At 38.1% G+C, this 25,209-nt stretch overlaps 1 protein-coding gene across 6 annotated transcripts in view; it reads left to right on the forward strand.

Annotated features, from left to right (window-relative positions):
- LOC117142933 (tight junction protein ZO-1) overlaps positions 1–25,209 on the forward strand; it is an 82,785-nt gene that overhangs the window by 13,875 nt on the left and 43,701 nt on the right. For all 6 annotated transcript variants that reach the window (XM_033307233.1, XM_033307235.1, XM_033307240.1 and 3 more), the window contains exon 2: positions 19,228–19,303. In XM_033307233.1, coding sequence (XP_033163124.1) covers positions 19,228–19,303 — 76 coding nt within the window. The remainder of the gene's footprint in view (positions 1–19,227; positions 19,304–25,209) is intronic.

Consider the following 25,209-nt stretch of genomic DNA (forward strand, 5'->3'; position numbering starts at 1 on the left):
CTCATTAAGTTAAGTACCCAAACTGATGACTTCCCAGCTCGAATTTAATTTTAGTCGAATTTCATTAATGTCAATTAGCTTTACCCATCTGTTCGCCTGGCTGAGTTGCCAAGCTGCGTATATATATATTTTGTAAAACATATATGATTTAATTTAAGGCAGCTTTTCAACAAGTCGGCGCCCACAGTGAAGCGCACTGCCCCGGGCTACAAAGTTATTAAAAGTCAATATTTTTCACTGCAATGAAGTTAAATGACGGAAATTCAGTTATTATAAAGTTAAGCACGCCGGATGATAGATGAGATTTTAAACATGTGAAGTGAAAAAGTTCATGCAGGGGCTTAAAAAATATGGGAAAAAAATTGAACAGGAGTCCGAAACTGAACTTAAAGTCCATCGGGACCAAAAGCCGCATTTGGCTGAAAGCGGAAACGGAAGTGGTGCTTTTTTGCCCTTATTTTAGTCCTGGCATAGACAACAAATTGCTCAGTTATTCTCGTACTCTACGTACAGAGCTCCTGTTCGTCCTGATAAAAATCCGGTTCAGGACCACTGAAATGAATTAACATTTTGCATGTCGGCAAAAACGGAGGAGAGCGTAGAAATGGTGACGTGGAATAACCTTTTTGGCTAGGATAAGGGATAAGGGCACATCCCCCATCCGTGTTTATCTTGGTCAAAACGTTTTAGTTTCTCCGGTTTTTGTTCGTTTGCGGTTGTGGCCGAAACAGAAGCCCATAAAACATTTGCAGCAGCCTCGTTTGCATTTTTTATACAGCGCAGAAGGAGTCAGGTTAACGCCTTTTTGGCTTTAATGGTGCAACTTTAGTGCTTAAGTGGTATAAATTGCAGTTGCAGTTGCACAGTTCTGTGCAGTTCGCTTCGGTTTTGGCAGAGATGCATATCGTTGCAAGTGCTTTAGACCCCAAAAAGCCCAAGGGATACCTGAATTTCGTTTGGTTCTATTGAAATCGCTTTTTGTCTACCTCTTACGTACGTAATTTATAACTTTGCAGAAACAAAAGTAACTTAAGGCAGGCTGTGGATTGGTTGCAAGGATTAAGAATAATGCACATTTTAAGTAGTTAATGTTTAAATTGGGAAAATAGATTCATGGTTTATATTAAAGATTTTCAAAGATGTACAAGTTAGCATTGTTGAATATTAATTTATAAACATTTTTCTTCATATTACCCCTCTAATGCACACTTCGTGTTTAACAAATTACGAACCATAGCCAATCTGAGCCACCATGCAGGCCTAATCTAAAACTACAAAACCCTTTTCGTGTTGGTTAGATTCCCACATCACGCTATCCAAAAACTGTCAAAAAACCGTAGGCAAATCCATCAAAATTAACCGAAAAAACAGGAACTTTATGGAATTCGAGGCGGGTGAAAAGAATTTACTTAATGTGAAATTGGAAAGCGGAATTATTATTAATTTGTCAAGAATTTAAAACAGATGCTCGGTCGGAAAAGCCGACCAAATAAGGGAAAACCAGCATATGTGAATACTTATGTAGCATGAAATGAATTTATTTTTATTCGGTTTGGTTTGGTGCCACGTGCCACATTTCCATGGAAAGCCCGCCGACCGAATCGGAGCAATTCGAGTTGAGAACTTTGAATGCAAATCAACAATCCAACCGTTGGAATATAAAATTAAACCAAGTGCCCAGACTTCCCGACCGAATTTGTATATAAATATCCATCCGCTCTGTGGAGCAGTGCTCCCTTTTTTTTTTTGTAAGCTCCTCTATTTTTACATACAGCATGCTCCATCCATTAAATGCATTTGTGCATATTTCGAAATCGTGGCACATTTACATTTTTTTTATTTTTTATTTCAGTTTTGTGTATTTCTGCATTTTGTGCTGTCAGCTTTGTTCGATTTTTACTTTTCGCCATGAGTAGACAATAATTTTGCTTGACTCTTTCCTGAATGGAAAATGGAAAATCCAAATGCAATTGCGAGCAACTTAGTTTCAATTTTTGTTGTATTTTTTTTGTTTGGCAACCGTTCCGCTTTTATTCCGGTTTTTTCTTTTATTTCATCTGATGGCTTTTGAAGTCGAAGACTTTTGGCTGCGAGTTGAGATCACATGCTGCGAATTTACTAGATAATCTGATGTAATGAACTGTAATCTGACATCGATTTAATATATAATTGCACATTTCCTAATCGAATTTGATCGCACATTTTGAATACACCAAATCAGATACAGAGATTAATAACACAAGTGAATGGTTGATATAAAGGTTATTAATTCTCTTAATAGAACAAAAGTAATTAAATACAAAAAGTCTTTTTTATCAATGTTTTCCCGCTCTAAAGCAAACATTTTGCTCGTTAAAAAGCCTGGAAGCAATTTGAACTTTACCCAAGAAGGACTTACCTGCCGTTGGTGTCATTGTCCTTGTGCATGGTGGCGTGTTGCAAGTTCCCCCCTCCCCTCCCCCACACACACTCTTTGTTTCTCCTAGCTGCCTTTGCATATGGTAAAAAGAGTATATTTTTAGCACAAAATGTAAATAAATTTGCATACACATGGAGTCGCTGGCGAACAATTGCCACAAGGAGGCAACCGGAATGGCATGGTGTTGATGTGGAAGGGGGCAAATGGAACTGGCTGGTAGTCCTGGCGCGGCATTAAAGGATTACAAAAGGCCAGCAGCAGCAGTTGCCGCAATAATCCTGTTAGTTTATTTTGCACCACAGAGCACACAATGTCAAGTGCAGAATGAATGAAGCATTACGAAGTGGGGTTTCCCGGTTTGGGAGGGATCCGAGCCATCTGACAGACAATCGTAGACTGAGGTGTCGGAATGGAATGATGATGGTCGTCCTAATGAAGTCATACGAATACCCAAGCCGTAAATTACATGTCCAACTAAGTGATGCTCCCTGGTCGGTTTATCCGTCATGCCATCCAATCCCTGTGTCCCTCAAATATTCAAGTCATTTAAAGTTGAATGAGACGCACACTTTTCGATGCCAGGAACTGCAGGCAATTTCCTATGAATTTTCCAAATGACAGAAGTGCAAGCCAAGTGTCATCCACTCGAACACATCCTGTTCTGCTCACCTCACAATATGCATACGCCATCCCCTGACCATTAATCTTGGGCATTGTTCTAGCCTCCTCGGCTAGTGTCATAGTTATAAATTATGCAGCAGTTGAGTTAGGAATCGAGATGGCAATAAGGATAAGAGAGCGCTGCACTTAGGAAAACTTGGTCCTAATGCTAATTTAGAATTATTTATGAGTAATCTTAACAGTTGCTTAAAGTTTAAAATGCAATCTTCTACAATGATACTTATGCATTTTGCTTCTATTTTGTATGCTATATAGCCAGCAATAGAAAACACTTTTTAAAGTGCACAGCATAGAGCACTCTTGAAAATCGATGGCCAAGGGCCCATGCATATCGAGTGTCCAATCCAAACCACCCCGCTCCTCACCATTCCATTCCATTTCGAGTCGAGACGAGTGCAAAAAAATGCAACCAAGCGTAAAATCAAATAAAACGTCAACCCAAAATGGACACGAGTGGGAGGAAGGGCAGCTGAGGCTAAGGATGAGGTGGCTTGTGATGAGGAACCACCACCAACATGGACGCAATCCGCGGAGAACCCAAACCCACCACGTTGATGGCCCGGACCGCCGGCTACCGACGATGTTCAAGTGTCAATTGGGTTTACTTACGGGCCACTTTGTCGACGGCACACTGTACTCGGTGCCCTTTTAAATGTATATATACATATATGCTGTATATATACCCGTATATATATGCTCACACTTCAATGTAAATGCCGCCTTCGAGTGGTTTTGTTGTAAAACTCTCCTTCTGCTCGTTGTTTGTGTAATTGGATAAGCTGAAAACGCCCATAATGATGAATTGTGATTTGCAGATTGCGGTGGAAGTTATAGTAACTGAATACGCAATAGATTTTCTGCGGTTAGAAAATATGCTAAAGGCAGTTAGAAAATATGCTAAAAGCAGTAGTTTGTTTGAGTTTGTAGCTGTAAGGAGTTGTTTGCTTGCCAGCTATCTAGATTTGGATCAAAACTTTTTAAATATTCCAATATCTTCCTTTTTTTTTCAAAATAACCTAAAAAACACAGAGTACCCATTTGGAATAATATTATCTTGCTGGCTGGCTTTCTTCCCATTGTTTTCATTACTCCAATTGAATGGGCCATATGATTTCGACCACAATCACTTCTCCCACTCGAAGCGAAAACATTTCCGATGCACTTAAAATATTTTTGTGGAGCGAGCGTTTTGTTTAGACGCAACTCAAGTGTTGCTCAAGTGCAAACTGCATTTCCCCCCCTCAGCTTCGAATTCGATTCGATTCGATACGATTTCTAACTCCAAAACGCCGACTGTGATTGCATTGGGGGCAAAGTGCAGGGCCATTTAATCGACTGTAGAAATGTGTGCCCCAAAGAGCTGGGCGATTAGAGAACTGGGTCAATTGCGCTGCAAGGGAAACCGAAGAATTATGTTTATGTTCTCCCAAGAATCAAAGCAATTGCACAGGTAGACCGAGCAGCACTCAACGCTCGATAATTGTTTACCAAAAACAAAAAAAAACTAAGAATGCGTTAACCCAATTTCCTTGCCACGAAAAAAAACAATCATTAAAAGTATCCATTACATTCTAATGTATTTTATTTGTTCTTTTTTCGTTGCAGGTATGTATACAAACGAATATGACCATTATGCTGTGGGTGTGTGCTGTTTGTGCCCCTTTGGCTTTGACTCCATCGAAATTTGCATAAACTTTGGGCCACAAGCAAAGCGGCCAAATGTCAACAACTCTATCAGCCAGAAAGATACGAAGCCGGCAATCTTTTGGTAGCGAATTTCAGAAAACCTCTAACGTCAATTTCAACGCAAATTGGCAACACAAATCTGTCAACGGGCCGGGAGATGGCCGAACTTACCAAGCAAACATTCGAAGCACAGACACACTGGCAGAAAAAGTGAGATTTTTAGGGCTTAAAGAGAGCGAAAATTCTTACAAAAACTGATTATTTCGATAACTTTTGGTTTCTACTTCTTCTCTGTGTGTTATTCAGAAAACTCTTATCGAAATAAGATTATTGCTTTTAATTGATTAACTATAACTAGATCTTTAGCAATAGATCGATTTTTTTTAGAGTGTAGTCATTCGGGCCCGACTCACCTGTTGTCTTGGCCAAGTCGGGCCTGGCACTTAACAAGTTTTCAATTTGTAAACGCGCGTGCTTTGAATACTCCCCGAGATCTTTGGCCGGAGTTGGAGCTGAAGAAGGCAGACAATTGAGCCGAGATTGAATAAGTTTTGTGTGGAGGGGGGGGAGTTGGCGGTGTAGGCCAATTGGGTACCAAGTCCAAAACAGCACGCGTGCCACGGGAGAAGGAAAAGCCCGAGATCATGCCAATTTCCAATCACTCAGAAAACGGTGTTTTTTTTCCCATTACGCAAAACTTGACTGGCAGAGTATTTAGTTCGTATCCGTTAACTCTGTTATAATTTCATTAAAACGATAATTGCAAATGCGTGCAGAGAATATAAAAACTTTGGTCCGCGCTGAAATGACAGTAAAAAAATGTTTAAAGCCTGTAAATAATGCTTATCCTTTATGTCTCTATAAAAACTAAATGATGAATCTTGCGTATAAATAATTACATGTTTTTCTACAAGAGGTAATTGAATCTACTTAAAAAAAGAAAAAATCTTCTTGGCAATCCCATTTGAAAGTAAATGTCTTGTTTTTAAATTAAATGGAAGATCTATTTGAAATTCTTCGTCGCTGGCCTGTGAAGGCCTAGATTTGCATTTTTATGGTTACACATCACGGTCAGGTGATTAAGTCGTTAACAAAGCATTGATTATTTGTAAGGTTTACGATGGCATTATAACACGGATCTTGGTTGGGTTTATTGTTTGAATATAGAGGCGTAATATAAGTTGCCAAACATGCCCCATTGCTCCTCTTTCTTATATGATTGGTAATAGCTGGATTTTGTTTGGCTTTTAAGTATGTATATGTGCTGGTAATTGGTAGTGATATATCGAACCATTTCGATAAATATGAAACCAAAACGATTTTTGTTCATTTTTAAAAGATACCAATCTCTTAAGAGAGATACTTTAAAATGAGTAATCTTCAATATCCTCAATAAATCATTTCAACTCAATTATAAATCAGCACTTGGAAATTTGCATCTTTATGAATTTCCAATGCTATCGAGCAATTTATCGAAACGCCTTTGCAAATTGCTTTACAATGCTCGCGAGCCAAATACAGAAGTCAATTTGAATGCCTCCGAAATGGTTTTATTATAATCGTTAGGCTATCCAGGCGTTCTGATGTCAAAAACCTTTGCCAACAATCGTTTTATTTTCCTATGATTTTTTGTTTGATTTTTTTGCCGGCCATTGTTTGTTGTCTCGCTGATTACCATGGCTTTTGCCATTTTATTTGAACATTTATTTATGATATTTTTGTTTATTTTCTGCCGCTGTTTTTCCTTTTCTCCTCAATTTTATAATGATTCTTATTGTTACGATTTTGCTTTGTGGTTTCAGCTTAGTTTTGTGTTCTTTTGCACGTGTTTTATGTAAGAATAGAAATGGCAAAAATATAATGGGAAAAATGAGCGAAGAAGGATATAACCAATTGTCTATTTTTGAAGCTTTAATTATGATGGTTTTGACTCAAAGAACATTAAGTTTAATGTTGGCAAGATTTGTCAAGGTTTTTTTTACTAGATTTTCCAAGCAACAAAAAATTGGCAGCAAATTAGAAAATCATGAAAACTCCAAGCATGTCTAAATTAGCAAGCGTTTTTTCAGCCAAGCCATAAAAAATTCGAACAATTAAATGATCAGACAATCGGCAACCATATCTAATAACTATATCAAAATGTAAGTTGTTCGGCTTGTAAAATTGGAATTACAAATTGAACAAGAAAATTGTCAAATTGGCTTATAGCATTTACACGCATCGCATTGCAATGGATCGCATTGCATTGGCAATTGCAAATTGTTAAATAACAAATTTGCTTTTGACCAAATGCGGCTGGCCTAAGTCGACATAAACAACTGAGCACGTTAATAAATCATTTTTGACCAATTTGAGACACCCTTTCGGCCGACTGCCATTGGCTTGGCTGTTGGCTGCTAACGCATTTGGTCAAAACCAATTCATCAATTGCCCAAAATCTTGGCAACAGCCAGCCAGCCAACCAAGCCAAGAAAACCAAACCCACCAAATATGTCAAAATGCAGGTGGCAAAATTAGACAGAGAAACACAAAAACGCCAAAATTATAAATATTTCGCTTTTTTGCGCCATTGCGAAAAGTCAACAAAAAAAGCAATGGAAGCAAAAAGAAAAAAAAAATTGTAAATATATTGACAACTTTGCAGATTTTGATTTTCCGCTTATGCGAGACAAATTATTTATTTGCTTGTTTTTACCCACAGTATTTACACTGCACCAATTTTATGTTTATATTGTTGATCACCGCAAAATAATTGAAAGGAAAAAATATGGTAAAAGCAAAACAAATAAACAAAATATGACCGGCGCCACAGAGTCTTGCCAAAAAGTATGTTGGTCAAAAGGAAAAATAAAGGAACTAGTAACGACTATACGATACCCATTATTAAAGATATTTTAGTTTGATGGGTTAGATAAAATATTACTATTTAGTGAAACAAACTAGAATGAATGTAGCATTTGATATGTTCTAACATTTATTTAAGTCCATTATCCATCGAATGAGTATACTTTTAATTGTCAATTCCAGGGTACTAATGAAATTGCTGTATCTATGCAGTTTCTGGACTCGCAAAGAGCTAAAATCAGATTTATATTCACATATGTAGTGGCTGGCCCAAACCGGAGCCGAAGATTTGGCAAATAGCCGAATTAAGCTTAAGACAAAGGCGACGAAAACTAGAAAATCAAATTTATCTTCATTATGGCCCTAATGAATGGTGCGAATGACATCATCAGACTTATCATCATCGCTTTTGTTTTCTCTGTTGGGAGTGTGTAAATACATATTTGTGACGCCTTTTCAGGTGCAACGATGCAAAACATTTTTTTTTATCGCCACCTCCGCCGCCAAACGTGTGATTCGAATAATTGCTTTGCAATTTGCCGCCTCAGGCAAAAAAAAATAGCAACGAAGCAGCTAAATAATATTATTACGCCACGCTCTTGGCATACAAAATCGCTTTTTATTATTATTTTCTGGCCACGTTATCTTCGGGTATTGTATTACAGGCGACACACACAAGATGTGTGTAAGATGTCAGGTGTGGCCGAAACCGTTTCTGATATATCAATTCAGATTCAGAATCAGATTTTGACTTATGCGAGAGGTGGCGAGATCTGCGGGGCATTAAGTTGATATTCAGTTACCTCCCGGTATTGTTTGTGAATTGGAATTTATGAATTCCACTTGCGAAGTGTCGCATAATGCGATTTCAGCTCACGTACTCTGTCAGCTACTGAAAGCGATTTATAATTTTAGATTTATGGATCGCAAGTGATAAATTTAATTGGATAAATTTGGAGGCAAAGTTAAAATAATACCTTCAGCAAATATGCAAATACATTTGTCATCAGATAAAGATTTAAACATCATTTTATAGACTATTTCAATTGCATTTTACTGCTGCAATTAATATACTTTTCACAAAGTAAAACTTACGAATTTCCACTTGAAACTTTCTCTAAAAACACCTTTTGCTGTCTTGTGGAACCCACTTACTCTCCCATAACCCATAACCTTTCATGAAATGGGGGCTCGTCTTCTCTTAACCGGCCATAGCTTACGATGACCCATTGAAATCTTTGGCGGCGCCTTAAAATTCCCAACAATTTATTGTAATTTGTGAAGGGCATAGCAAGTGAAATAAACCAAAATATTTGACACTTTCGGATGGTATATTTTCATGGTGGACTTAAAGCCAAAGCTCTGTGTTAACTATGAGCATATAAATGAAATATAAAACTTGTCAATCCTGTTTTTGCGGCGATTACTTAATGGGGCTTACGTGACTTCCAGGGAATCGGGCCGACAGCGATCATATAATTTGCCTAAGCCCGGTCTAATGAATCTTCATTTGGTCCAGCCACATGCAAACCTTTGAGCACGCTTCCACATCGCAGCGAATGAAAGACGAAGGAACAGAATATTTCTTAACACATAACAAAACACCTCATAAATTTTATTACCCGCGCCGACACGGACCAAAAAAAAAGCAAACTAAAACTCCACTCATTAGCAACAGAAACCAAAAAATAGAAAAAAAAATCCAAAATCCAGAGGCAAATCCCTTGAAAGCCAAGCCCAAACTTTACAACTTTTTTGTTTGCCTTTTTTTAATGGCTTTTATTTCAACTTCATTTGAATGACTCGGTTTGCCGCCATATGAGAAGTCCTCTGATTTGGTTCTTTTTGTTTTTTATTGTTATTTTTTATACCAACTTTATATGGCAAAACGTGCCGCTGTCTGAATACAGCAGTTATTTTATTTATCTTGTGTCTGTTTTTTGGTTTTCAATTCGAAAATCACTTTTGGCCATCTGACAACTAACACAACGCCAGTGGCCAGCAGGCTGTCATAGAACTTCACCCACATAAATAATGTTTAGTTGCTCGCCAAGTTGTTTTTTCTTTTTTTTTTCTTTAAATTTATTAAAAAACAAGATATTCAAGGTTGATTGGTTAACTCACAAAGTTTGTAAGTTTTAGAAACACATTTTTGGTTTAATTTATATATATTTTAAAAACAGCTTTAAGCTGTGTAGATATGATTAGCAGTGCTTTGGTTTTAGTTGTAATAAATAATACGATTTTTATGAGTTTTAGCTGACTTTACACTTTTGTTAGTAATATTAGCTTGTTAACTGCTTTGAATTTGCAAAGATTTCTTATCTATTGACTTCGCTGAGCATTTATTTGACTTAACTTTAGTCATTTACGTAGGTAGACTGCGTTATTGTCTCGACTCACTAGCAACTCACGAAAGGAAAATATTTGTGCAAGCGCTCCTTCGTCGACTTTCCAGCGGACTTTAAGATGTTCGGGCACAGATACAGTGAGTACAGGGTATAAACTATTGTAAATAAGCTGAGCAATCCAGTAGCTGTCGGTATTGCGTGCAGATCTTGTTTGGTTTGGTTTGTGTTCATATAAGTATGTGTATGTGTTCGAGTGGCCCAGTCGGTTGAGATTAAAAACGCTTAAATATTTATTAAATGTGGGAGCGTGCAAAAGACAAGACAAGCAAGTTTGTGAGTCAGCTTAGAATGGCTTGGTTGGCCATACAAACGCGTGTGCTTGTACGTTTGTATCCGAGTGCTAAATGAATGCTAAATATTTGCATTGATTTATTTGGTGCATTAGACAGTGGCACTAAGTGGTATTATAAATATTTGGAACAAGTCTACCCCTACCAGAATAGATAAATTGTTAGTGTATGTACGATTTATTGTTTTTCGATTGTTTGCCGTCCAAATCGGTAGCTGACTATGAGATGTTAATCTGCAGTGTCATTAATTCAGTTTCGCTCTTTCCTGCATATGATTCTATATCTTTGTATTTTCCTATATGATTGCCACAATAACCGCACCGGAAATGCGATATCAACCGATTGTCGAGAGGCTCTTTCTCTTGAATTTCCGACTCTGAGGTTAACTTTCTCCAGGCGGACCGCACAAATGGCAAGCCGAGCTCCCAGGGTTTTGAGTACACGAATAAAAAGTTGATGTTTAAGACGTCTGAGTATATATATTGTTAAATAGCATTAATAATAATTTCTCTCTGTGCACGGGATGTCACTTTCAAACACATACCCATCATATTGACAAGCGTAATGCCTGCAACGACCCATCTATCTATCTGCTATGTGAAATTGCTGCAATGGGAGCAGCAAAAACAAGCTGCAGATACATTTGTATCTTTGTATCTGCTGAAAGGCTTTCAGCGTGCAGGATGTGCTGGCCAACAAACAAGACGTTGACTTGACGGGTACAGTCGTCTACGGAGCTGCTTGATTTTTTAATTATTTATGCCTAAGACACGTTAATGATTTTCCAAGGAATCGCCTCAGAATGCAACGCCAACTGGTTTTCCAGTCTCCCCAGCTGCATCTTCCCATCCCCAGACGACTTCTTCCGACTAAAGTTGGTTAGTCACTTGGTAATTGGTTACACTTTGATTTCGCCTCGACTCAATCGCTGACCTGCAAAACGAGTGACAACCTGAAATGTGGAAAATCGGACGGGCTTTTCACTCACTTTGTCACAATCGCCTGACAAGTGTTTGATGCTCGTGATTGAATCGCCGGAATTTTTGTAGTGAAAAAAGTGAGATAGATTTGTGATACGAACTGAAAAAAAGAGTGTTGTCATTAAGATGTTTGACATTGCGTTGGAGAAATTAGGATCTGATAGCAAAGATACATTTAACACACTTCAGTAAATAATAACCATTGCTAAAATTATGTTCTATAAAATAAGATATGATGCTTATCAATTTGTTTTTCTAATATTCTCTTTGCAATAAATTTATTTAAACAAGGAAAAAAATGAACATGAAATCACCGCACATTAGTTCAGCTCTCATAAATCCCCTCACACGTTTATATAAGCGCTCCAAGCTAATTGAACAATGGAATTCTAATGAAATTCGCCATGTGATTGCAGTAAACATTCGTAATGTGCAAATAAAAACCATTCAAATAAAAAATCAATACCGCTTTTTACGCGATTAGACAGTCAGCATGTAACGATGCCTTTGTGGTTCGACTATATGTACCTATATGTACATATATGACGATATAGGTATATGCTTAAATCAGGCGTTACATATTTATGGCCCGCACTTGTGCTGCACTCGATATTCAATGGAAAAACGATGCATCAAAGTCACATATGTACGGAGGAGAGGAGACACTTGTCATGATGTCGGTTTTCATTTTAACCTTCAATTGGGTGGCAGTCAACTTACAGCACACGATTTTCCCTCACTTCGATGTGCTGGCATGACAATTGAATTGCAATTAAGCGGCCAAGTGCAATTAACTCAAACAATTACCAAGTCACCAAAGTCAGGCCCAAAAGTCACCGAAGCCGCCGCCAAAGTTGCAGCCATCATAATTGCTGTAGCCGTAAATGTTTCGCTTTGAATTTGGATTCGCTTTGATCTTAACTAAGGGGTATATAACATATATCATATATCATATAATATTCCCTATAAAATACAACTTAATTTATTAAAGATTCTTAGTGAGTGAGTTGAGATATGTATCTGCAGCTTATCATTTTGTTATAGCATCTCTTCAAGTCTGTTTAAGCCTTATAGAGTATATGAATAATCGGCTTAACTTAGTTAACCTACTTCTCCTTTTTTCGCTTTGTTTATTCCGTTGCTCCGCACGAATCGTGTGCAACTTTTGGCGGCACTTTGCAGTTGATTTAATTACAATCAGTAGCTCATAGGGGGAAACTTGAACTCGAGATCAATGCAACTTGGTCTATATACTATATATGTATATTTTCGACTCTCTATCACAATGTTTTCCCTATTCTACATATCACAGGCCTTCGCACGCTCCAGTTTGCCCGCTCAAATGCAACTGAGAAAATCTTTAAGAGTAGAAAAAAAATATAAAAATTAGCCTACACAATGCAATTAGTGGGGAAATTTGCTTTTAATGACATGATGGCACCAACTTGGAGATGGAATTCGCTTTTTGAGGTTGTGCGCGTAAATTGCGTAGAAATCGTCGAACGAAAGGGGGATTCGAACGGAACTGCACTGAAAGTGGGTTAAGAATTGTCATAATTGTTTTGCTGTTTTTTTCTGTTTTTTTCCCCTGCCTTGCAATTTTTTATTCGCAATAGAGATATTGCTGTTCTTAAGCTACCACTTAATGGAGTTCATTTAATGCAGAGAAAGGGGAACGAGATAATTGCGTGAGAAGTCAGGCTAAGTAAGCGCAACATGATTTCTTTATAACAATTGCTAATAGATCTCTGGGGGGAATAATGTTTAACAGCATGAAGATCTTTATCAAAGGGCCTTGGAAATGAGAGTTGATAGTTATTTAACAAGAAGCTATTAAGATTTTAGAGTAGGATATATGTAGCTTTCAATTACATCATTTTCTATTAGCTTAATCTATTGATTTATTTCAGTCGCTTAATCTGGCATCGTTTTCCCACTCTGAAATCCAATAATATTCCCCCATTTTATTCACATTTCACGGTTGCAGACTGCAAACGCTTTGGGCTTGATAAAAATCTCCCCAATTGGTGTAGAAATCTGCACTGAAATCTGCTGCTCTTCCTCTAAAAATCAAACCCAATGCGAAGCGACTCGTGCTATTGACAGCTGACATTACAACAAGTGTTTTGTATCCTGGTCTTGGCTTGTGTTTGTGCTTGTAATTGCTTTGCTTTTTGCAAAGGAAAGGGCTCAGAAAGGGTTGATTTCGAGGCCAAAAAGGAGGTGAAGGGACAGCATGACACGCACACTCCATGACGAAAGGCCATATGGCAGGTGCCTCTCAGATCAGCCCAAAGGCAAATAACGTTTTTTCATTATGATTTTGAGGGAAATTTGATACTCCCCCGAACAAACTCTGCGCACGGATGTCACTCCCAGTGCACTGGGAAAAAAACTATTTAACTTTCGTTGAATATTAATTAAAATGAACTCAAAAATATGATTAATTGAAAGGAAAAGCTACAGTGAAGTAGAAGCATATGTTTGTTGAGTTGTTTTATTTTATAGTTTTCATTTGTTATAGTGTTTCGCTCAGTGTACAATCTGCAACCCTCGGATGCTTTTGGCAACCCATTTTGCGCACTCAGCGACCTGCACATCCACCCCTCTTTTTTCTGCTCCTGCAGCATTAAAATTTGGGCGAATTCTGTTGCAAATTCTAGTCAAATATGCGAAATTTGTCGTCTGCAGCTGTTGGCCTGCTGCCCGTTCTTCCCCCTGCTTTTCCCCCCCTGTTTCCCCCTGTTTTCCCCGATATATTCCCCCCAAAATGCACTCGCTTCAGTGCATTTGCGTCTCAGTCGAATTTCATTCCGCTTAAACCCACGCCAAGGAAGGATGTCGAAAAAATTCGAAACGCTTATGCTAGTTTATTTTTTTACTGTTTTTTAATAATTTCTGCATAAATTCAATTCCGCTTAACTTTCAGTTTGTTTTTGCTCTGAAAGAAGCATTATTGGAAATATGTAAGCTTAATGTTTATTTAAGCTAGCATTGCAATATGATTCATTTAACCGGATGTGGCTATTTTCAAGTTCAAATTAACAACGTTAACTTAAATTTTCCTAAATTGTTGAATTATATGCTTATACGATTTTCACAGATTTTATTACTGCCTTTCGAACGGAAACGGATGTATTAGTTAGATAAATTGATATTATATGTTCAAATGTGTTAACTGAGGCGGCGCAATTAAGTTAATTATAGATTATCGTAGGTATCAAACTCAAATTTGGCTTTGTGAAAGCTTAAAAATGAATATGCCACAAAAATAATAAGTTGATTTCCTTTAGAGTAAGCCAAAAGCAATATGTTACAGTCACCAGTTGCTGAATCCCACACGAAGATTAAAGCTCGAGCTCAGTTTGTTTATAATTTATTATGCCTGCGTATATATTTAATTTTAATTTCAGTAGATGGATTTCTGTTGTTTTTTCTCTTTTTTTTTTGGTGTCTCTTCAAAATTATATGCCTACAAATATGGAAGTGCCATCGAATTAATCGCCACTTTGCGTTTACCTCTTTGTTTTCGTTTTCGATTCGGAAGATCCATTATGGGTTGCCCAGGCAGGCCTATGTCAGTCTGGTGACCTTCAGATCGGAGCCGACTATAAATAGCGATTCGAGAAATCGGCATTGTCATTCACGCAGATCTAGAAGATACTCTACTCGCACAATCCGTCAGTTTGCCAGCTCATTCATAATTCCAATCGTTACTTTGATGAGTTGCCGCACTTGAGCGCACTTCACCATTGACTTTTGATGTTGTTTTTTGTGCGTTTTTTCATTTGAATTGTACTTGAATAAAAAAGTGCTACAACACTCGAACACTTCCAGGCCGATAGACGGAACCAGCACTTGAATAGGAAGCTGAAAAAATTGTAAGAACGAGACATGAAAAAAATTTGAATCTAATGCTAATAAAATTGATTACCATGACGCAGATTGATGACTGCCAGGGCCAAGACTGCCACGCACTCAGTACCAAGCTTAAATTCCTATCTGGATTGCTGCACTAAAAGAAAATGTGTCTTTATATAGCAAACATATAGCCATTTGTAAAAGTAAAGTAAAAAGTATTCAAAATATGATTTGAAATATCTCCTTTAATTTGTGAAACAAGTTCGATATATAGTTACATTTTAAAGATTTCATTTAAAAGATATTAATTTTTTCTGTTTATATATACACTAGATGAATTGTCAGCCAACGCAGATCGATTTGTGTTTCACATGTCTAATCCCCAGTTTATTTTAAACATTTTCGGTGGCACAACTCTGACATTGCAACACTTCTGGCCGCCCAAGGGTTAATCTCTGTGAAATTTTATGTAAAGCTGGGTATAAAAATTAAATTTTGACTGACAGCGTTGAAGGGGTCATTATTATTTCATTGATAAATCGCCGAAGCGTGCGTTTTTCCCCTTTTCAAAAAAAAATATTTACATAGCGCAACCTCAAGCATTGCTTTAATCATTTTCATTTCCGAGCGTTATGTGGAAAATGTTTGATGCTAAGCGAGATTTTTCATTTGCCGACATTCCACAGATATCTTTTGTACATTCCATTTTGTCACATTAATGAGATAATTATGCTTTGATTAATATTTAATTGAGCAATTAAATGCAAGCGTTTTAGGCCGAAAGTGCAGTGTGTTTTGGTTTCATATCTTAAAATTAAAATTTTAATTTTAAGATATTTGCTTATAAAATACCTTTACTGCTTTACGTTTGCATCTCTTCACATATTTTCATTTCGCTAAAAAAGGTTCCCAGACCTTTTATTTCCCATATGCATAACCCCAGCCCCCATATCACATATCACACGCACTTAATCCCCACTTTCATTTTCGCCTCTCTTCCTCTTCCACTCCCCGCGAACATTACACAATTTTTATTTAATTGAAAATCATCCGTTTGAGTGTCTATTTGAATCGCCTTAGCTCTTTGAAAGAAAAATATAAAAATTGTGTCACTTGCGGCTTTTCTCTGAGCCCTAAACATTGTAATTGTTGTCGAGTATATATATAGATATATATGGATATATATTTCTCTTTATTTCCCTGCTTTGTGCATAAAACTGTCTGGAGTAACTTGATACTCGAAGTAAAAACTGTCGCGACAATTGTTTGGCTTTTTTCACTGGTTGTTTTGGGATTGGGCGAACTTACTTACTTTGTGGTAGCTGCAAAGACTTTGGGCTAAGGTTGTGGAGTTTAAACTGAAGTGCTTGTATATTTGACTTTTTGCCGTTTCATGTTACCCCTAAATACCATATGTTTGTTATTGGCTGCCAATTGCTTTAAATTTGTTGAATAAAATTTATGATTGTGATGATTTTTGATGCGCTCTTTCGTTGCCAGTTTCCCACGCTGATTTATTTAGTCATTGGAAACATTTTTTCACTGGCAGTAATTGTAAACTACTTCTACTTTGTTTTTTTTTTTTTGTAATTTGTGCAGCAACCGCAACTACTCAGGCACTTGTCTCTTTCTGGCTTGAAAAATACTTAGCATATTTTATTGGCCAACATTCGTCACGTTGCTGGAGTGCAGGGAAAACAAATATTTCCCCATAGGAGGTGGCTTTCTTCAGTTCCCCGCCATTTGTCACCCGGCATGAGGTGTCCGATCCCGAGTTCTGGGTTCTCAATTACAGAACCCATAAAACTTAAAACCACAAATTGCCGTAACTTGGCTAAAGATATATCCGCTTCCGCTTTTGCCCGCTGCGGCATCGTTTATCTTCCCTTCGTTTTTTGGTTCTTCTTTGGCTACTAGTTCATATTCTAACATTAATCTGTGTTCTGCTGCGGTTTGATTTGCATTCATTTGTGGCAGGAATTGTGCTTGTAACTTACGCATATTTTTTTCTGCGTGAAAATTACTGGCAACTTTGAAGTGGCGAGAAGTTCATTGTCTGCTTAAGTTTCGTTTTTATTAACATCTCAGACCAACCGCACAAAGAGTTTTTCACTCTGGTGTTTGGCCATAAAATGTTAATCCATTTACGGTGAGTATACAGTTATATTGCTAACAAAAAGCCGTCATGATCGAAACAATAAAAGTTAGCCAACAATGTTTGCCATAGAATATACTTGTAGCAGTTGGAATGCATTTTACTATAATGCGCCCTATAAAAATCGCACTGCAGTTTTCCGATCGTAAAATTTGAGAACATTATTCCAGGGTGATCAATCCACATCGCTGACAGAGGCAACAACCTAAAAACGTGCCAAACTTTGCCCGCAGTCATATGCAAAACATTTTACTATACATAATATGCCACACATACCCACATTCTCCTTGCGGCAGAGCATCTTCATCTCGTCTGCGTAATTTACAAGTATGAAATCGGACAATGGCCATCATCCTGGTCTAAAGAGTCCAGAGTCTGGTAGGGATCGCATTCCCATTCGCTGAGGAAGCTTCTGGCGTTGCATAAATATGCAGTTGCTGCTGCCGTGAGAAGTTCTGCGATGATTTTCTCACGCATGTCTCTAGGATATGCACGAGTGAGCTTCTTGTACTTGTAGTATGACTACACGGACTTATTATAATTTTGTGAACTATTTTTTCAACAAAGAGGAGTCTCTCCAATTAGCATTCCGCTTGGGAACAGAACATACATACATGTATATATAGTTACTTCAGGGGGGTTACAACAAATTGCAACAGGTTGAAAAACTAATTTGCATGCATGAAATTGCACTGCGAGTTCAGCTGACTTGACTTGGCTGAAGTTTTAGTTTGCAGACACGATCGAGACATAGATACATATATATGTGCCTGTGGAGCACCAAGTATAATCAGAAACTTGTCTAAAACTATAGCAACAGCTGGCACAGTTCAGATCAGATCAGATCAAGCCTAGCCTCAATCTGTTTACTTACTTATGGTATATATATACGAGTGTGCGATTTGCCATTGTCTGGCAATGCGGTTGGTCTTTATTCGCATTTCATAGTTTTTTTTTCAATTGAACTTGAAGTGTCTGTCTCGGAGTGACGCTCCCCTGACTTCAAAGACCGAAAAAGACTTGCCTAGTTTTGGACAAGCCGCTGGATACGTGTGTGGCAAATACAGTGCGTTTCAGCGAATTAAGACTACTTGACTTTAATGGCAAGAATAAGGAAATATGAATAGCACCTAATAGTACCAATACAACATATCAGCTCAACTGTAATATAAGTATGTAACATAATAATAGTATTGACCTATCCACTTGTATTCAGCTTAGGGTATCTATTGTTCGATTTGTTTTGTGTACTAACTTACCTTGTCTTGCGTGTGTTTAATATTTATTCTGTGCGCCATAAATGAATGCTATCACTTTGATCTCACTCACTTTGGCGGGGAGTTCAATATAAAAGTGTCTGTCAGGGTGTCTTTATAGCGCTTATATGTACACATTACCCCATCCAAACTCATTATATTGCTCTACATTACATATATACAAATGTACATATGTGCGTGTTGATTGACATTTGGCCGGCATTTGAAGTGATCTATATGCTTCGCTCAGCTGTGGCTGCTGTCTCGTAAATCATGCCACGAACAACGATTTATATGTCTGCACAGACTGTATATATATATATATAGTTTGTATGGCCAACATGTGAGTCTAAGGTTAAACAGGATTATTTGTACACCTTTTTCTTTTGGGTCTCGAGTGCGGTGCGTGAGTTTTGTGTGTTTGCCATTTGCCTGCATTAGAGTTCTTGTTTTGTCTGCGACTTTTTGCCACGCTAATTATAATTTATGTTGGTCATGTTGGATGTGACATGTGTTTACCATTTTACGGAGAATGCAACTCATAAATTTAGTTTGCAACTATAATTTATGCAACGACAAAGTTCTACCCTATACACCAAAGTGTAAGCCAAACTAATTATGCCGCTTTTGTTTCCTTCTTTCAGATGCCGCCAATTTGGAGGAGAGTCGCGATGGGGAAAAAATGCAAAAGGAAATCGAAGCGATCGATTACATTGACAAGTAAGTGGTCACAAATAAGTTGGATTTATTGCAAGAAATGAATTACCATGTCAGTGGAGTGTGGAGTGGACAATTACCAGGTCTTGGCCTGAACTTGTGCAATTTTCCTGTTTTCTGTCTGGTTAACGCCCTACGAGTAAATTTATTCGCCGCCAATTGCTGGGCGGTGAATTAACTTGTTGCAATTTCGAAAATCGCGAAAAACCATAATTGTTTACTAATCTCAGTGTGCTTGCAGCACTTAAAAAGTTAAAGTTGGGCTGCCGGTGTCTGTTACTATTCATTTGCGGGCTGCTGTGCCGCAATGTTTGCGTTCGATTGTGCAAATTGTGTATACGACACGTTGACCAATCCTCAAAATTGACAAAACACGGCGACGACAGTTGGGTGTTATTATCGTTGTTTTGCCTGATTGCTCTGCAATTTGCCGATTGTGCGATATAAATTTATCGATTTCGATTGTAGAAATCTCTTTGATTAGTGTTGGAAATCATTAAAAAATCATAGAAATATATGCTTGTTTCATATGCAATAAATGTAAGTTCGCTGTAATTTAAAAGAAATAAAGCTAATTAGGACTTGTAAGCAAAATCGAATTTCTCACCACCAAAAAGGCTCATTAAACATCGTATGAAACGACGTACCGTTTTGGCCTGGTCCGAAGCATTGAAACAAGCTCAAAGTGTGAATTATGCAGCCATTTTTTGCCGGCGTTTTTATGTTCGTCTTAATTATTTTATTGCCTGCGGTCATGAGCGCGCATTTAAGCCATTTGCGGACTGCAATTGAGCGACAGCTTGACCACAAATGCAACAACAGATCGGAGAGATTTGGATCGTCGAAGTTGTTACCGTTTATATGGCCAATGAACACGGGCAAGTTTCTGCAGAAGTAGTCGTTTTTTTTTTCATTTTATTCATCGTATTCCCCCAGTTGTTGCGCAATATTTAATTCACTTAAACAGCCGCCAAAATCGGTTGGTGTGGCGAGATTTTCTTTACTTTTTTTTTGTTTCTTCGCTCTGTGGCAACTTGTTAACTCTTTTTTTGCAGTCTTTTTAACTGTCCCGAGATCATGTTGTTTTACGGGCGGTGGCGGCCTGTCCAATCGTCAATGTGTTTAATACATAATTTCCTTATCGTTGCGGGATTTTCTTGTTTCGGCTTTTTTCTTGTGCCATTGCTTGGTTAACTTTTGATATGTAGTTGAGATTTGATTTTCTGAAGTTTAATGACTTAAAATAATTATGATATTCAGTCAGGTAGCCAAGGAGTTTGCTGAACATTATTGATGGCTGTGTGCGGCACTTTTTTGGTTTCTGGTTTCCAATTGATGCAATATCAGAAACAAGTTCCCATGTCTGCCACTTCTTCGACGACTTCTTCTTAATTAACTTCCCATACTATATCAATTTCACTCCGAGATTGAAGACCCAAGTGGAAGTTGCTTGGGAAGAGTCAACAAACGAAGGCGAAATAAGCGAAAAAACATAACGAGATCGCTGCGACAAAATGAACTGAAAATAAAAGGTTTTTGCAATAATGAAGCTCAGCGATTGGACTAATAAAATACAACACATTAAGAGATTACACCACCATGCTTTGTTAATAATAAAATGTTTTTTGAAAACATAAAAGCCAAACGTTAAGCTTAACTTTACTTACACCTTTTGCGGAGGCGTGACATTTCCTTTGGCCATAAACAAATTTCAGGCCAAACCCCAAATCGTTATCCGCATCAGTGCTCACATAATGTTTCGGCGTAGGTTAAAAGTCATCTCGACCACTTAACCATAAATTAAATCGTCATCATTAGCGTGGCTCTGACCCATAATTAGAATATTATCTCGGTTGGCTAATCAAATGCATTTGAATTTAGATAAATAAACAAATTGAACAAACAGCCGAGTCATTTGAAACTCCTACAACTTAATGAGGCACCGTCGTCGTATATTTTTTTAAGCTTCTTTAGTGCGGGAGGCAACACTTTCTTTTGGGATACGTTTCACTTTCCACTCGAGAAATCAAAGACCTCTTGATTGGGCTAAATCGTTAACAAAAACACGAAACTGGTTCAGCTCACGTATGCAAATGAACTGGCAATTTGTCGCCCCAACGAAACGCATTTAAATTAGCATTTGGGAAGAAAAAAAAATACCGAAGAAAACCACAAAAAACGTGCGAATATCGAAGCAAGTTTTATTGGAAGTTCGATTACGACATTTCGTATGCGAAAAGATGGATGGAAACTTTCACTTGTCGTTTTTAATTGCCGATTTGGGTTTTTGCTGAGAAGGAGGAGTTTCAAGGATAGCTGCTGTTATATGGGTTTCCCCTTAATTTCAAAAGCTATTCCGTCAGTTTTCCGTGATTTTCCTTACCCGCAAGTCAAAGACTTTTGCAGATTACAGTTCGAGCAGCCAATTGCCAATTGCCACTTGCCACTTGTGGCATGCCGATGCGTTTGATGAACTTTTCATTGAGTCGGAAAACGTGTAACCGTAAACCCTGCTGCTGGCATATCATTACACGATTTCTTACAGAAAGAAAACCCCAAAAAGACGGCGTCAAAACAGGTGTAACCAGTGACCGAGCGATCGTCTATTACGTGACGTCTTGATGGGAGACTCCACCGAGCAGACAGATTATAATAACAATAACAATAGCAAAAGCAACGAAACGGCACAAATAAAACACGGCAACAGCAACAAGCAGCATTTAGTGCTATAAAGAGAAGTTTGTTTTAGCTGCCGCTGGCTAAAGTCAAGTTTAAATACCAAAAGGTTGCCACCAATTGGTTTTAGCATAACAAAAGCAAAGCTAATGGAACCACAACGGAAATTCGAGATCGAAACAATAAATACGATTTAAAAACAGCTTTCAAAGGGTCGAGTGTAAAGGGCAGCGCTGGGTGCGGATACAAATTGGGGGATTTACTTATTTCAAATAATGATGCAGATATAAACGATAGGCTAATTTGTTAAGCTTTCACACAGAGCTATAAACGATGTTATAATCACATTCAGCATTTAATTATAAATAATTAATAAATCCAGTTTGTTAAACCATGCGCTTCAAAAAAACTTAAATTTATGTTGCATGTCATTTTTTATACAAAAAATATAATTGTTGCTACAGCCGAATAAACTGCACTCGTCGATGATCCATCAAAGCTAAAATTTCCCACCAAGATACCATGGCAATCTATGCAAAACTGTAATGTATCTGGCTGAAAAACAAAGAAACGAGTTTGTCGCCTAAGTCTTTTGTTTTGTCATGCCACCGAGTAGACAATAAATCTATTTATAATGATAAATTAATATGTGAAGAAAAAGACAATCATGTTATTGTTTTTTGCGCAGTGAGGAGGGAAGGGGCGGCAGACATTTAACGCTCTAATTAAACATTTATCCTTTATCGGATTTGCCATTGCAACACATCATCCGGCTACGCCTGAAATGCAATCAAAGACCTGAAACGAAATATTTTATGGCTTTTTAATGGATGATGGAAAATGGTTAAAATGCAGCCGTATGCCTTGCACAACTTGTGGTCGTTTTGCCAGTGCCCCACATTTTTTGTTGTCTTATATATGTATAGCTGTGGCTTAGACCACCTACAAATATTATGAGCCATTATTAAGTGCAGCATTTCTATTGGAACACAGACACACAGGTCGAAGTTGCCAAATCGTTGTATTATTATTTTTTATTTTTCATATTTTTTGTATATTTTTATTCTATGCACACCTCGCTGCAAAACGCTTTCACAACAATAAAAGAGAAAAAAAGTATGAATAAAAATACGTTTATGGCCCGCGGGGGCACATGGCACGAGCCTTGGCCAAGTTGAAATGCAAAAACCGAAAGAGAGACAAGTAAATTAAGAGGTGGAGACCGCGTTGGTGCCTTTTTTGGCGGTGTCGGAGTTATGTTTCACAACTTGCTAATGGAAAACGAAATGAATATACGAGGAAATGGTTAACCAAAAATGGTTGCTATTCATTACATCAAGATTGTAATGAGAGTCTTGTAATCGCCTTCTAGACCAAATTTGGCATGTTTATATTACCCTTGAATATTAGACTAAAAAATAATTTATTATGAGCTTTATTTACATTTATTTAAACATTGTATATAAACATATATACCTTCCACCACCCTGCACATTTTATTATATTAATAACTCTGCGTGGCGAGCTGTTAAGATTTCAGCTTTCTTGGCACCTAAATTGCTCGTCGCCTTTTTCAAAACTGTTGATTATGCAGATTGCAGCTGAGTCAGAGAAACGAACTGCAATTGCCCAGTCAAAATTTTGTACTTTTGCCGGAGAAGGAAGTGTCTGACATCACCGTTAGGGCCACGTCAGGCGCCACTGCGAGTAGAACCGACTAAAGTAAAAGTTAAAATTCAGAAAACGTTGGCCATATGGGAAATTAGCATAGGCAGAGAAGAAGAAGTAGAAGAAGCGTCATGAAATCTAACACAGTTTGCCCCCTGCTTTGTCAGCCAACAATAAAACATAACTATAAACTGTTTGGCCATATAACACTGCTCTTAGCATGCAAGCAGCGATCATCGTTCAACTTCAACTCCAGCTTTAAGCCAGACTTTCAAGGGGGTTTATGAACACTCGGCGGGCTCCACGAGATGGAAACAAACTTGCACGACAGCAGCTGTTGGCGTTGCTCTGACAATCATCCGGACGAGGGGGATTTTGGGGATACGAGGAATATGCTAGAGGAATACGATGGCGGTACAGGCAGGACTTGCAGACGGACTTGGTGGCTTGGCCAGTCAGCTTTCAGCCAGCTGAAAGCGACAGATAAACAAGTTGGCGTGGCAGCCTTTTCTTTGCTGCAGTTTCGGTTATTTTCTTGAATTTATATGCCAAAGACGTGCAAATTTTGAACCAGTTTATAAACAAAGCCGGGCCAACAGGCAGGCAGGCAGGCCGTAAACAAAAGCGTCTCCCGTGAGCCATGTGAGTTATGGCGAAATTTGTATGCCTTGCACCCGTCAACAATTGACTACTGCACATGGGTTTATTATGGCCAAGTGAGGGTCTTTTTTATCGCTGGATGGGACTAGGCATATTGAATGTTGATCCGGGTTTAAATAGGCACAATGAATGGGACAGCATAATAGCTAAAATGGTACTAAAACATATAGTTTACTTAAATCCAACTGCAGATGATATAGATATCAACTATTTTTAACATATTCGAGGTTAAAGCGAATTATTTTTTGAAGTGTTCTCGGAACTCTTTTTTCCATCCCAAGCTAAAGTTTGTTCCCCAGTTTTAAGTGGTGGACAAACATTGCCAGCCTCTATTAGAGCAGCGTACTCCGCCTTCGGTCGACTGGAAGTCGGACTTGGACAAGGGGAAAAACAGGATTATCTCTCATCCCCGGCGAATGAGTCATGCTCGAGCAAATCCCCAGCTGGGTCACTCGCTCAAAGATAAATTGGCAACACGCGTCGCAGATGGCTCTGTGGATCCCGATCCCGATCCCGAACCCCCGCCTTTGGGCCAACTCTCTTTCTTTTCTTTTTCTGGCCAAGTCCGAAATGAAAGAAAAGAAACCCAGTCTCCGGCAGCTGTTCATGATTTAGTTTTAGCTTTTGTGGAGCTCGACTTGCGTTCTCTAATTGATGTCTTGGCTGTGGCTCTGTACGGTTAATTGTGCAAAGATTTATTAACTTTCGACAGAGAAATAGAGCTGAATGGCAAAAGGATTACACTCGAGGCTAATGGATACAAATGATAATAATAGACCGAATTCACTGGCCACTGGTTTTGTATCAATAGCATTGGCCGCTGGCTGCCGAGTTCGTGATGTCGAAGAAATGAAATTGATTGCCTCTCTTCCAATTTATGACTCAATCAATCCTTTTGGCCAATT

This window comes from Drosophila mauritiana, chromosome 3R (assembly GCF_004382145.1).
Source record: "Drosophila mauritiana strain mau12 chromosome 3R, ASM438214v1, whole genome shotgun sequence".
NCBI lineage: Eukaryota > Metazoa > Arthropoda > Insecta > Diptera > Drosophilidae > Drosophila > Drosophila mauritiana.